Below are 13,963 nucleotides of genomic sequence, written 5' to 3'. Positions count from 1 at the left end.
AGTGCCCGACACGATGCAATATTGATGAGCTCGCAGTGTCCGGCCGGCGGGAGCGCGCCCTGGAAAGCTTTTCAGGGTGTTATGCAACAGAAAACCAAATTAATTATTCGAAACAAAGGGCCCCGTGTCTCTGTCGTGCTGCTGGGACCCGGGGAGTGTGAACCGGTCGCCTGACATGATTGCAGCTATAAATGGCAGTCACGGGAGGAAGCCGAGACCTCACAGGCCTGGCACTACAAGTGTGTGCCTGAGGGAGGAGGCGGGAGAGGGGAGGGAGGGGCGGCCAGCCAGGGAGCACTGGGGCCTACAATCCAGATACTGCAGCAAAATGCAGCAGTTCATCGAAGCCGGCTCCAAGCTCCCCCCAAGCTCTCCGAGGCATCCCCTCACTTAAAGGGGCAGCAAGCAGGGCCAGGCACCCTAGCTGGGGTCCAGGGTGAGGCTCCCCCACCGAGGATGGCAGCCACCCCCGGACCATCTGGGGGTGCCGAGGTGTGAGGTGGTCTGAGAATGGCCACCAGCAGGTGGGCTTGCAGGTGGCCAGGCCTCTGTCCTGCCAGCCCCCCCCCCCTGCTGTCCCCACCTTCCAGCAGCCACCAAGGGGCTTTCCATGTGGCAGTGATGAGACCGCTGGCTGGAGCTGGGAAAAGGCCAAGCAGGGGTGTTGGGAATGTCCCCGGACTGACCTCAGGACTAAGGAAACAGAGGCCAAGGGCCAATATGGGGGCGTCAGAGGCCTGTGGAGGGGAGGTGGGGCTGCTGGGCTCGTGGGAAATCGCCCAGGGCAGCGACGAAGGCGGGGGGCAGCCTTGTCATTCACACTGAGGGTCACTGATCCCACATATGGTATAATTTGGGGTATTCTCCCCCTACTACCCTTGTTCCCACCCAGGGTCACCAGGCCAGCCTCCTATCTGGTCTCCCTGCCTCCTCTGGTGCCCACGCTGGCTCCATTCTCCGCTGACTTTCTAACATGGTCATCTGCCCCGGACCCTTCCGGAGCCCCCATTGTTCCTAGTGCGGTCTCAACCCTTCAGGGTGACCCACAGAGGAGACCCTGTTGACCTCCACATTCACTCCTCTGCTCATCCCGGGCTCTGCTATTGATATTTTCAAACGCCTGGCTGCCTCAGGGCCTTTGCACGTGCTCACCTAGAACACCTCTTGACCTGGACAACTCCCCCTCCTGCTCCAGAGCTCAGCTTAAATGTCTCTTCCTTGGGAAGGCCCTCCCTGACCCCCAGCCTCAGTCAGGGCCCTGCTGCTGTGTGCTCTCCAGATGCCCCTGTGTTAGCCAGGTTGCCCCCAGAGCAGAGCCTGAGGCTGCCTTATCTGTGAAGTGGTCCTGGAGGGACAGGGAATGCAGGGTCATTAATACAGTTGGCTGCTGCTGGGGACAACCGGTGCGCCGTCCCGTGGGACCTCCCCGGAGGCTTATGAGCTGGAAACTTTCCCGTCCATCAATTCTTCACGTCATGGGTCCAGGGTGGCCTCACCTGCATTGAACCCCCTGACACCGTGTGTGAGTGTGAGTGTGTGTGAGTGTGTGAGTGTGAGTGTGTGTGAGTGTGTGAGTGTGTGTGAGTGTGTGAGTGTGTGAGTGTGTGTGAGTGAGTGTGTGAGTGAGTGTGTGTGAGTGTGTGAGTGTGTGAGTGTGTGTGAGTGTGTGTGAGTGTGTGAGTGTGAGTGTGTGTGAGTGTGTGTGAGTGTGTGAGTGTGAGTGTGTGTGAGTGTGAGTGTGTGAGTGTGAGTGTATGTGAGTGTGTGTGTGAGTGTGTGAGTGTGTGAGTGTGTGAGTGAGTGTGTGTGAGTGTGTGAGTGTGTGTGAGTGTGTGAGTGTGTGTGAGTGTGTGTGTGAGTGTGTGAGTGTGTGTGAGTGTGTGTGTGTGTGAGTGTGTGAGTGTGTGAGTGTGTGAGTGTGTGTGTGAGTGTGTGAGTGTGTGTGTGAGTGTGTGAGTGAGTGTGTGTGAGTGTGTGTGTGTGTGAGTGTGTGAGTGTGTGTGTGTGAGTGTGTGAGTGTGTGAGTGTGTGTGTGTGAGTGTGTGTGAGTGTGTGAGTGAGTGTGTGAGTGTGTGAGTGTGTGTGAGTGTGTGAGTGTGAGTGTGTGTGTGTGTGTGAGTGTGCAGAGCAGATTTCTGCAGGGGCCCCAGGGCCAACACAAGGTGGGCCCCCTGGCGGCACCCGTGGGGAGCTGGCGGCAGCCCCTGCACACCTGGCCCCGAGCAGCGGCTGCAGTAACAGGTGAGCCCCGGAAGTGGTGGGTACGCTCCCCACCACAGCTCCCCGCACTGCCAGGACCCCTCGTTTGGGCCGACCTCCCCGGGTGAGGATGGGGAAGGCCCCCCAGAGTGCCCAGCACCATCCTGGCCCATGGGCAGCACTGAGTAAACACCGGTTCTCGCCCTGATGGAGGTGGGACCACAGGGACCAGGAGTCAGGGAGCCATGCGCAGCCCTAAGGGCAGCGGGGACACAGGCTCCTCTCAGGGACTGAGCCCGGTGAGGCTGTCCCTGAGCTGGGCCGGGGGAGGCCAGGGCTGGCTCGGAGCAGTTCCCAGCTCTCCCGCCCTCCCCGCCTCCCCAGCACCGGGCCTGCCTGCGCGGAGCAGAAATGAAACAGGAGATGAAAATCTTCCCGGAAAGGGGGCTTTGTGACCTCCGACAGGTTCCTTCCCTCTTTGGTTGTCTTCCCAGCTGCAGGACCTGCTTCAGGTTTCTCCCCCCACCCCATCCCCACCCGCGGAGCGGGGGTCTGAGGAGGGCCCTCTCCCAGGATCTGAAGGGTTTGGACCCTGAGCCATGGCACAGGAAGAGGTGGGAGGCAGGGCCCCAAAGAGAGACAGCCCTCGCCTCCTGCCACATGGGACCCACCCCTCGGAGCCCTCCCCGGACTCACCCAGTCCTGCCAACAGCACAACAAAGCCACGGTCATGATAGTGACAGACGCCACCATTGACCGTGTCCTCTCTCTGGGAGCCAGGCCTCTGCTGGGCGCCCCTCCACCCAGACCTCGAAGCTGGTGACCTCGGAGCCAAGCTGGGGACCCAGAGCTCGCAGGCTGAGCCGCTGTCCTCCCAGGAACGCCTAGCCCTGCACCCGAGGCGACACCCACCGTATTGCTATGACACTGATATTGGGGGTGGGGCTATACCCCCGCCCCCCACCCCCCAGAGCTGTCTGTGAAGCCCTGTAACGTCCTGCCCTGGGAAACCACAAGCCATTCAGGGCTTCAGCTTTGGGCCCAGCCACATTCCGTCTTGGAGAATCTTAATTTAGCTTCCAGTAGTAGACGCCAGCGTTTAAGAAAAGGGCATGAAACTGAAACTTAAAACCAAGAAAATGCTCAACATCAACTTAAAAAAAAAATTAGCTGGAAAGCTCTTACGTCTGTGTCTGGGGAGTTCCTGGCAGCACACGGCGGGTCCTGGGAGAGGGCCGTGGAACGAATGCATGAATGGGAACCCGCAGGCCGGTCTTGCATGCCTGGAATTAGCTGTGCTACTCAGGCCGAGGCATTTAAATCTAAGGAGGCTTGATTGCCCCATCTGTGAAATGGGTGCAATTAAACAATAGCACCTGCCTTGCAGGTTTCCTACGCGATCGAGTGAGTTCAGGTGTGTGAAAACACCTTGTCAGACACAGGTTTTCAAAGCACTGATCCCCTCCTGTCTTCTGGTGCACTGGCAGCCCCAGGGGGCCCTGGTGTCGGCTGCCGGTACCTCTCCAGCTTCGGGTGCCCTGTAGTCTCTGTCCACTGAGGCTCCTCTGTGGCTCAGTCCCTGGAGCAGGAGGCCAGAGAGGAGCCCCGGCTCTCCCCCTCCTAGGATGAGCGATGGCAGCCAAGCACAGGCCTTGTGATAACTGTAACCCCTTGCCGGTAAATACCATTTTTATTCCAAACTTTTATGCCTCGGCTCATTCTATATTTCATGTGCCCTCTCCTGGCGTTCGGCAGATGTGAAATGGATGTGCAAGGACACAGCAGGCAGGCGGCCCCCGCGCCCACCACCTGGCCACATGCCGCTGGCTTGGAGGAGCCAAGGAGCCAACTGAGCGAATGCAAACGGGGCTCCAGGGTGGGGGCTCCAGAGCCACTCCAGAGCCTCGTGCCCACTGACTGGCTCCGCCGGCAGGAGGACAGGGAAGGGCGAGGGAGAGCATCGTGAATCGGGAGAGCCCGGTGGAGGTGCTGAGCGCGCAGGTCCCCGGCGTTGGCGTTGTCAGAGGCAGACATCAGGGATCTTAACAGAAGGGACTCTGGAATATGGGGTCGCCCTCCCCTGTAGCGCCTCCCTGGTGGTCTCCCTGCTGACTGGCTATGACTCCGCCACAGCTGGAAGATGCTTCCGGAGCTCCACCAGCAGCCGGCCCTCAGGCCCCTTCAACTCAGGTCAGCTGGGGACCAGGAGTCTCAACCGGCGCTACTGAGACTGCTGAGTGCTGGGTTTGGGGACAAGTACTTGGACTTCACCGCTTTTGTCATCTCCTGGCTGTCGGATAAACACTTTGAAGGTGGCTGTCCCCACGTGAACTCGTGGTCTCTCCCTCCCTCCAGACCATCCCCTCCTCGACGGGGGGCACCACCCCCTCACCCCCACCTGGTCAAGTCCTCACACCAAGTCCTGACAATTCAGCGTCCTCAGGTGTCCTCAGATCCATCTCTGTGTCCCTTGCTCCTGCCATAACCTTCATCCCACTCATCATCTCTCCAGCAGCGGCCTCTCCCAGTCCTCCTGTTCCCCCTCACATCTGCCCTCCAAGGAAGCCTCTGGGGAGGGCCCTGTGCCCCCATCCATCGTCCTCCCAGGTCCTCCCCGTGTTCTCGCAGCACCCTCCCTCTCACCCACCTCAAGGGGAGCTCTGTCCCGCTCGGGTGGAAGTTCTAGACCAGCCCCCGGCTCTGGCCTTAGCCGTGGAAGGGAACAGGCCCAGGAAACACCACAGAATGCTCGAGGGCCCCGGGCCCAGCTGCGGACTCAGGCCTCCTCCTGGGTGCGTTCCCACCGCTGCGGCTGGGTGACGACACTCAGTGGGCACCACCATCCTCAGGACACTGCCCGGCCGCATGCTCGGCCTTCTCAGCCTGCCTGCCTGCACCCCACTGGCCACACTTCCCCACGGCCCCCTCGCCTTCCCTACGGCAAGATGCTCCCTCCCAGGCTCACCTGGGGGCCTCTGAATTCTCCGTCAGTGGGGTGCTGAGCTGGCTGCAGCGGCTGCTACATTTTCAGGAGTTTGAAAGCTGATTGTTAAGCACAGCTAGTGTTAAAACATGAAGGATACAAACTTACAATAAAATTAATTATACTAAGGACCAAGGTAGACACACTCAGAACTCTCCCTACCTAATTATTTGTTACATTTTGCTATTATCTCCGCTTTCGAGGTTATTTACATCGCTGTAGTCCGCAAGGGGGGAATACCATATAGTCACCAGCCCCAGGACTCCCTCCCCACCCCCGCTGCGGCTCTGAGGTGTGGACCCGGCCAGACTGGGAGGCCGGTGTCCACAAACGAGGCTGCCCCTGCACCAGGACCTGCCGACGGGGGTGGGGGGGGGGCGAGGCAGCTTGGGCTTCCTCCACTGAAGGTTTTGTTCATTCCTCTCCCGCCCCCCACCCCCAACACCGCCGGGAGAGGACTTGCAAACGCCACCAACACAGAACCTCCACCCGCCCAGGGCCTTGCGTCCAGTTAAAAGTCTTTAAAGAAGGCAGAGGGCGGTGGTGGTTGGACTCCACCTGTCGGAGCAGCGCCCGGTGCGCGGGAGTCCCACACAGCGCCTTCTGGTGGAGAGGTCGCTCGCTGGGCCGAAGGGTCCGGGCCCCTTGACCCCTGTCCCTTCCTCCTGGGCTCCGCACTTCCCTCCCAGAGACCCGGCTGCCCCTGGACACTGCCTCAGGGCCCCTCCTCCCACCCTTCCCGCGGTGCCCGAGCTCCGAGGTCCCCTCTTTTGGCGGTAAAAGCCTGTCCCGCCTTGCGCGCAGGCGGCCGCCGCGGCCGGGCACGCGAGGCCCCTCCGAGGGACCCCGTTCTGTCCACGCAGCCTGCCGGGTCCCCGCTGGGCTCCTCTCCAGCGCCCACGAGCTCTCTGCCGCTCACCCTCCCTCTCTGCCCCAATAGCCTCGCCCCCAGGGACCCGCGGGAAGGGGACCCCTAGAGACGGCATCCCCAGTCTGTTTCGGGTTGGGAGTTGGAGACAGAAGCCGTCCCACCCCTCCTGCGGGTAATTCCTCAGGAGTCGCCTGCTAGCCTGGGCCGCTCGGGGCGCACACCCGCGCGGGGGTGCCCGTGGCTGCCGTGCGTCTCGGGGCTCCACGGTGCGCAAGCCCGGCCGCCCGACCCGCACACCCGGGGCCGCGGCGCTCGGAGCCGCGTGCGGGCCGCGGGGTCCCTCTGGCGCCGGGAAGCGGAGGCCGAAGGACGCCCCGGACGTGCAGGGGCCGAGCCAGGACGCTACCCCAGCTCCGGGTGGGCTCACGGCTGAGATGCCCGAAGGAGCGCAGGCGGCGCAGAGCCCCGAGGGCAGGGGTGGGCACAGGCCGCCGAGGGGGGAGGGAGGAGATTGAGCTTTATCAAAAGGGCTCAGTGCAGCCGGCCTCTCCTTCCACCCGCGCTCTGCGCTGCTCGGAGCCGCCGGGAGCTGCCTGCGGTCCCCGGGGCTGGGTCGCCGGGAGGGACCGCGCGCTCCCCGCACGCTCCGCCCTCGCAGCGCCCGGAGGCTGTGGAATGAGGGGCTGGGGCTCCAGGCCTCGCTCCCGGGTTACCTGGGGCCCCACCTCGGCAGTCTTGGCGCCTGTTTCCTCCTCTCTACTGTGGGGGCTTGGAACGGGCCCCCTCCGAAGCGCCTTTGGCCCTGACCGCCTCAGAGGGCCCGCGGCTCGGAACTGGCGGCGGAGCTGGACGGGTACCCGGCAGCCGAGCCCCGCAAAAAGGCGGGAATGTGTGTGTGTGGAGAGGGTGGGGGCTGAGGGGGAGTGTCTATGAGTAAGTGGCCGTTGTGCGGAGCTCTGCAGGTGTGACGTCCCCCCATCCCCAGGTCCCAGACCCTCCCCGAAGACTCTCGGCCAGGAAGTGGGATGGTTTGAGGTCCAGGGGGTCCGGAAAGCCCAATACGCACACGCGCGCGCGCACACACGGGAACGCACCCCGACGCGGACACACGCGGGCGTGCACACACACCTCCGCTAAGGGAAGGCCCTCGGGGAGCGCGAAGGGCCGGCGCCCGGTCCTCTCGGAAGCACCGCGGGATCCGCGCCTCCCCTGGGGCCGCAGAGAGCGTCCAGCCCCGGAGGCGCCGGCTGCCCGGAATCGAGCGGGCTCCGCTGGCAGGAAAGGCTCCATCCACCAGGGCGGCCTCCGAGAAGTCCCCGCCCGCCCCGCCGGCCCGAGGGGGGGGGGGGCTGTGATTCCGGGGAGCTGCTGCCTGGCACCCAGAGGTCGGGAGCTTGGGGCGGGGGCGGGGCCGCGAGAGAGCTCAGGGAACGAGGTGGTGGATGTGAGCAGTTTGTCAACCCCACAGGGGCATCTAAGAATCGTGGAGCGGCCCGCGCCCCCCTCTCCGGACTTGGCGAGGCCCCGTGCCCCCCGTGCTCCCCACCCGGCGCCCGATGTCGACGATCTGAGCCCTTGGGGACTCGGCCTCTCGCGCGCCCCGGGGCCCGAGCTCCGCAGGTGTCCTGTGCAGCCGAGAGAGTTGAACAGATTCCCGTCTCCGGGGCGCGCGGCAGCCTCCCACCCGCCCCGAGCCCCCTTGGAGATCTGAGGACATCACTCAGGTGGCCCACCCTCGAGTCCGAGGCTGCGGCCTGGCCCATCCCACTCTACCCGCCACCCCGCCACCCCCCCTCCCGGCGCTCTAGGAGCTTTCGGGGAAGCGGCGGGGACCGGGGCGGGGGCGGGGGCGGGGGCGGGCCGGGGGGGAGCGGGGGGGCCGCGGCGGCGCCGGGTGGGGGCGGGAGGCCGGAGGCGGCTGCGCCCCGCGCGCGCGCTGGCGACCCCCGCGGCCCCAGGGGCCGGGGCCGCGATGAAAGCGGGATTCCTCCCCCGCTGACGTCGGCGGCGCCCAGGCCCCTCCCGCGGCGGCATAAAAGGCGCGGGCTCCGCAGCGCAGGCGGCAGTGGGGGCCGGACGGCGCATCGGTGCGGCCGCGCGGAGCCGCCGGAGCGGGAGCCGGAGCGCGGCCGCCCGCGGAGCCCCAGCCGAGCCGCGCCCGCCGGGCCCGCGCCCGCAGCCATGCCCGCCGCCCGCGCCGCGCGCACCTGGGCGCTGCTCGCCCTCTGCCTCCTGGGCAGCGCGGCCCAGGATTTCGGGCCGACGCGCTTCATCTGCACCTCGGTGCCCGTGGACGCCGACATGTGCGGCGCGCCCGTGGCCGCCGGCGGCGCCGAGGAGCTCCGGAGCACCGTGCTGCAGCTCCGCGAGACCCTGCTGCAGCAGAAGGAGACCATCCTGAGCCAGAAGGAGACCATCCGCGAGCTGACCGCCAAGCTGGGCCGCTGCGAGAGCCAGAGCACGCTGGACCCCGGCGCCGAGGCCCGGCCGGGCGGCCGCAAGCAGCCCGCCTCCGGCAAGAACACCATGGGCGACCTGTCCCGGGCGTCGGCGGCCGAGGCGCTCACCCAACTCGGGCAAACTTTGCAGTCGCTCAAAACCCGCCTGGAGAACCTCGAGGTCCGCGCGCGCGCCGCCCCCCTCCGGCTCGCGCGCCCCTCGGCCCTCGCCCTGCCCCCGGGCCCCCCTCGCCCGCCCGCCGCCGACCCGGCCCCACACCCCCCACCTGGCCCGGCGCTGCTGCCGGGCCCCGCCGCCCCTAGCCTGGGGGGGCCCCCCGCGAGCTCCCCGCCAGGCCGCCCCCGCAGTCACCCTGAGGGGACGGCGCCGGGAGGCTCCCGGCACGGTCCCCGCTCTGCGCGTAACGCCGTGGCCCCCCCTTGCACCCCCGCAGCAGTACAGCCGGCTCAATTCCTCCAGCCAGACCAACAGCCTCAAGGATCTGCTGCAGAGCAAGATCGATGACCTGGAGAGGCAAGTGCTGTCCAGGGTGAACTCGCTGGAGGAGGGCAAGGGGGGCCCTAAGAACGACACGGAGGAGAGAGTCAAGATCGAGAGCGCCCTGACCTCCCTGCACCAGCGCATCAGCGAGCTGGAGAAAGGTAACTGTCGGGGAGGGGGCCTGCTGCCCCCCGGGGCCCACAGTGAGCGCCCAGAGCTCCCCACCCTCGGGCGCCTTCCCGGAGTCCTGCACGGGCCTGGGCTTCCCGGGGGGTGATCCTGGTGGGGCTGGGGCACCTGGGCTCTGGCCGGCTCTGTGGAAGGGAAGCAGAGAGGGGAAGGGGTCACCCGGTGTCCCCTCCACACACACTCACAGACTGGCAGGATTTTTCTAGTCTGATGTTTCATCTTCCGTAACTTTACTCCGTAGCTGTGGTCAGCCTGGGCCCTCCTTGTAGGAAACCCTGGCTCCAGCTGGTCCCCAAGCCCAACAAAGAGCTGGCTTGGGCTGGACCTGGTCCCCCCTTGGTCCCTCACAGACTTGGGCCCTGAGCGGTGTCCTCCCAGCTCCTCCGAGCCCCTGGCATCCTCCGGGGAGCTCCAGGGACCCCTCTCTGCCCTGAGCCCCCTTCCCCGTGGTTTTCTCTTCCAAGTGACCGATGCCTGGCCTCCTGCACACCCCGCAATTCCCGGGTCCCCAACTCCAGAGGCCCCCAGGGCACCCCGGGGCACATGGATGAGCTGGGCGGCTTAGCCTTGAAGTCGCAGAAATCAAACAAGGTTGTAAAGGGGGGGAGGGTGCCCGGGCTCGGAGCAGAACAACGTGACCCTTCTCAGACCGCAAAATGTGCCGATGGATTTAAACAGTGCCATCTTAAGGCAACTTATGTAACTGAAAAACAGACCAGGGGAGGGCGGGGTGGGAGGAGGGGAGAGCGGGGACAGGAAAACCACCCCCTGGATAGGCCAAGCCTGGCTCTGCTCCAAGGGCAGGGGACTGAGCCCGAGACCATGTGGGTAGCCCTGAGGAGCCAGCCCTGCCCTGTGCCCTGACACCTGGCTTGGAGGGCTGGCCAGAGCTGGCCCAGCAGGCCGCCTTCCAGAAATAATCCTTGGCCTGGGGGCCAGTTTAGTACTGGGCTCCCTGGCAGGCCTGGGGCACACTCAGGCTGGTAGGCGAGTGTGTTCGGGCCACGGGTCTGGTGCCAGTGCCCATTGCCGGGTGGTATGTTTTGCCTGGCGTCAGTCACACAGTGCACTGGGCCACAGCCGTGGCCACCTCGTGTGTGTGGGTGGGGAGGGGGCAGCCAGTATTCCCTGGAAACATCCCCACAGGCAGGCAGGCGGTGGCTGAGTGTAGGGAAGGCTGTGGCCAGGAGCCCCATTTTTCAGGAGCGTGGGTGACACAGTCCTCAAGGCAGTCACCTTGGTGGGCCCCTGGCTCCACGGGCACCCAGCTCCCTGCTGTTCCGGCCTCTCCGCAGGGCTCTGGACAGCTGCTAGAGTGGCCTGGGAGTGGACGCTCCCTCCCACGGGGCGGATGGGATCCTGGAAGTAGCCAGAGTCCTCGGGGATTGTTGGCTGGGTGGGAGGAGTGACCAGGGGCAGCAGTGTGCCCTGGCCTGGAGGGAAGTGTGCCAGCACCAGGGGCCTGGCTGTCCCGGTGGAGGCCCAGGAGAGAGGGAGCGTCTTTCTGAGCACCGTCAGCAGCCCGCAGCCTGGAATCAGGCCGGCCCCCGAGGGGGCTGCTCTGGGGGGAGCCAGCTTCTTTCCGGGAGGGTGGAGACTGCCTTCCTCTGGGCCAGACCTTCAAGGGTCAGGGTATGGGGTGTGCACGGACCCACTCCCTGCCCACGCCCACCGAGCAGCCCAGTACAGGTGCTCACAGTCCAGTGTGCTCCCCTCACCCCCACCCAGCCTCCCCAGGGCAGCACCAGGAGGGAGCCAGAGCCTGCCGCAGGGCCCTGGATCCGAGCTCCTGTCCCAGCCCTGTGCCAGCCCTCGCTGCGCCTCCCCCCGAGCACCTGTCGGATGGAGGTGGAGGCGGCTCCGTCTGCATCACGGCGCTCGGAGGCCTCCAGACGGGGGGACCAGCGCCTCGTGGGGCACAGGTGTCAGGTCTGTGTGCCTCCTCCCCAGGTCAGAAGGACAACCGCCCCGGGGACAAGTTCCAGCTCACGTTCCCTCTGCGGACCAACTACATGTACGCGAAGGTGAAGAAGAGCCTGCCCGAGATGTACGCCTTCACTGTGTGCATGTGGCTGAAGTCCAGCGCGGCGCCCGGCGTGGGCACGCCCTTCTCCTACGCAGTGCCCAGCCAGGCCAACGAGCTGGTTCTCATTGAGTGGGGCAACAACCCCATGGAGATCCTCATCAATGACAAGGTACAGCGGGGACGGCAGGCGAGGCCCGGGGCCCAGCCCTGCTGGCTGCGGGGCGGGTGTTTGGTGGCATGGGGCCCTCAGCCTCAGGTGCTACTGTGGCCCCAAGAGGAGGGCCTGCCAGGCAGGGCTGAGGGAGGGGAGATGGGAGGGCGCCCTGGCCCGACTCCATGGACAGGGTGAAGCTGGAACCTTCCCGGACAGATACGGAAAGAGACCCCAGGGCCCGTCCCTCCACAGATCGGTCCCCCACTTCTTCCTGGCCGGCAGGCACTGGCTTGCTCTCCCTGTTTGGAGGAGCACAGGTGCTCTGGGGTATAAAGGTGCCCCTGGAAACTCTTCCGAGTCCCAATCTATTCTGCGTAGCCCCTGACTCCTGGGAGGAGGCCAGACCCGGACGGTCCCTGGGGGAGGGCAGCCTCTGGTCTCCGGGAGCCCTTCCCCACCTCGGCCTCCGCCGGCTGTGGGTGAGCTTTCACCCCGGCCTCTATGCCCGTGTTGGTGGTAAATGTCCAAACCCGGGCTGGAAATTGGATGCTAAGTCCTCACTGCCTTGACCAGGGAGGCTGTGCCTTTCTGGGCCCCGTCTCCCCAAGATAGAAGGTGCCCCACCCACCCCCGGCCGTCAGGAACCTCTGAGGGCGAGACACCAGGTGGGAGGCTGGCCTGAGCGTCAACAGGCAGCTGCCCTCTGCCCTGGCATCTCGAAGGTTCTCCACAGAGACTGGGCGGGGTGTGGACCCAGGAGGCCTGGCGACGAGGGCAGAGTGTTGGGGGAGGGAGGAGAGGCCCTGAGGGAGCAATGGCCTCGGGCCCCAGGGTGGCCTGTCCATCCAAGGCTGTGGTGTAGACTAGCGTGGGGGGGGGGAGTTATATTCAGGTGGGTCTCAGGGGCCCTGGTGGAGATTATGTTCCCTCTGCCTCTGTGATCCACCCACGGGGGGGGGGGAGGGTGACAGGTGACAGCGTCCACGGTGGTGCCTGTTGTTTACCTTAAACGTATGATAGGAGGAGTGACAGTGGGACTAGTGACTGGTGGCTCGGGGGATCCTGAGCCCATATCGTCACGTGTGTCCTTCCCAGGTGGCCAAGCTGCCCTTTGTCATCAATGACGGGAAGTGGCACCACATCTGTGTCACCTGGACCACCCGGGATGGGGTCTGGGAAGCCTACCAGGACGGCACCCAGGGCGGCAGTGGCGAGAACCTGGCACCCTATCACCCCATCAAGCCGCAGGGCGTGCTGGTGCTGGGCCAGGAGCAGGTACCGGCCGTGGAGACAGCAGGGGGAGGCGCCCGGGATCCAGGCACCCGGCGGGGGGGCAGGGCCGGGGGGGGCCGAGTGGGGCCCGGGCTGCCCAGGGAATCCCGGCAGCATGGCCTTGGGTCTCAGCGGCTCGGTGGCCGGGCTCCTGGCTCGGGAAGGCCACACCTGCGCCCACGATGCGCATGTACTTCCTGGGGCTGGTTTGTCTCCCACTGGGCACCCAGGGAAACAGAGGCAGCAGAGCCCAGGCCTTCTGTTCCCCTTGGGCAGAGTGACATCCGAGTCCCTTGACTAGAAGCAGGGAATGTGGGGACATGGCCCACGGCCCTGCTCCTGGGGCTGCCCATGACCCCAGCTGATCCCCCCTCACTGGCTGGGGGACCAGCTGTGCGAGAGGCAGAGACCTGGTCCCCAGGAGAAGCTGGGCATCGGGGCAGAGGTGGCCAGCAGTGCCCCTTTCCTGGGCTCCCTGGGGTGTGGGGGGTGTGGGACAATGTGTGGCTGAAGACCCAGGGGCAGGAGAGGTGAACATGAGAGCCCCTGATGGGGAGGCACGGACTCTTGTCCCCTAAGGACACTCCCCCCCCGCTCTGCCCCCACAACTCCCACCCCCTCCACCCTCACCCTCTGCTTTTCTCTGAAGGACACTCTGGGTGGCGGGTTTGACGCCACCCAAGCGTTTGTGGGCGAGCTGGCCCACTTTAACATCTGGGACCGCAAGCTGACCCCGGGCGAGGTGTACAACCTGGCCACCTGCAGCAGCAAGGCCCTGTCGGGCAACGTCATCGCCTGGGCGGAGTCCCACATCGAGATCTACGGGGGGGCCACCAAGTGGACATTCGAGGCCTGTCGCCAGATCAACTGAAGCTCTGCGGCCCGGTCTCCCGCGCCGGCCGGCCCCACCCGCCTCCTCTGCTTGTGCGGTGATGACCATCCTCTGTCCTCTCCCTGCCCCAGGACCGGCTAAGGCCACGCCCTCGCACGCACACACGCCTCCTCCTCTGGTCCCCGTGAAGCGGGCCTGGCTCCTGTCTGTCCCCGGGGAGTCCTGTCTCTGAGCCCCGCGCGGCGGCCCAGGCCTGCCCCGGGCCCGTGACGCTGGCGAGCAGATTCTGAAGGGCGGTGCAGGAGTAGGTGAGAGGGCTGCGGTGTGCGTGCGTGGGCGCGTGTGCCTGTGCATGTGTGTGTGTGCGTGCATGTGTGTGCGTGCCTGTGCATGCGTGTGTGTGCATGCGTGTGTGCATGTGCCTGTGTGTGTGCCTGTGTGTGCCTGTGCGTGCGCCTGTGTGTGCGTGCGTGCGTGTGTGTGTGCCTGTGTGTGCG

At 65.5% G+C, this 13,963-nt stretch overlaps 1 protein-coding gene across 1 annotated transcript; it reads left to right on the top strand.

The window, feature by feature from the left end:
• Positions 1–8,234: 8,234 nt before the first annotated feature.
• Positions 8,235–13,505, top strand: NPTX1 (neuronal pentraxin 1). Its single transcript, XM_087825706.1, has 5 exons — positions 8,235–8,672; positions 8,947–9,154; positions 11,133–11,377; positions 12,458–12,637; positions 13,284–13,505. Exons 1-5 carry the CDS (start codon positions 8,235–8,237, stop codon positions 13,503–13,505), a joined length of 1,293 nt encoding a protein of 430 aa, XP_087681832.1.
• Positions 13,506–13,963: the final 458 nt, after the last annotated feature.

This window comes from Miniopterus natalensis, chromosome 17 (assembly GCF_054644295.1).
Source record: "Miniopterus natalensis isolate mMinNat1 chromosome 17, mMinNat1.hap1, whole genome shotgun sequence".
Classification (NCBI taxonomy): Eukaryota; Metazoa; Chordata; class Mammalia; order Chiroptera; family Miniopteridae; genus Miniopterus; species Miniopterus natalensis.
Note: the sequence above shows the minus strand (reverse complement) of the source record. Positions and strands in the feature narration are given on the sequence as shown.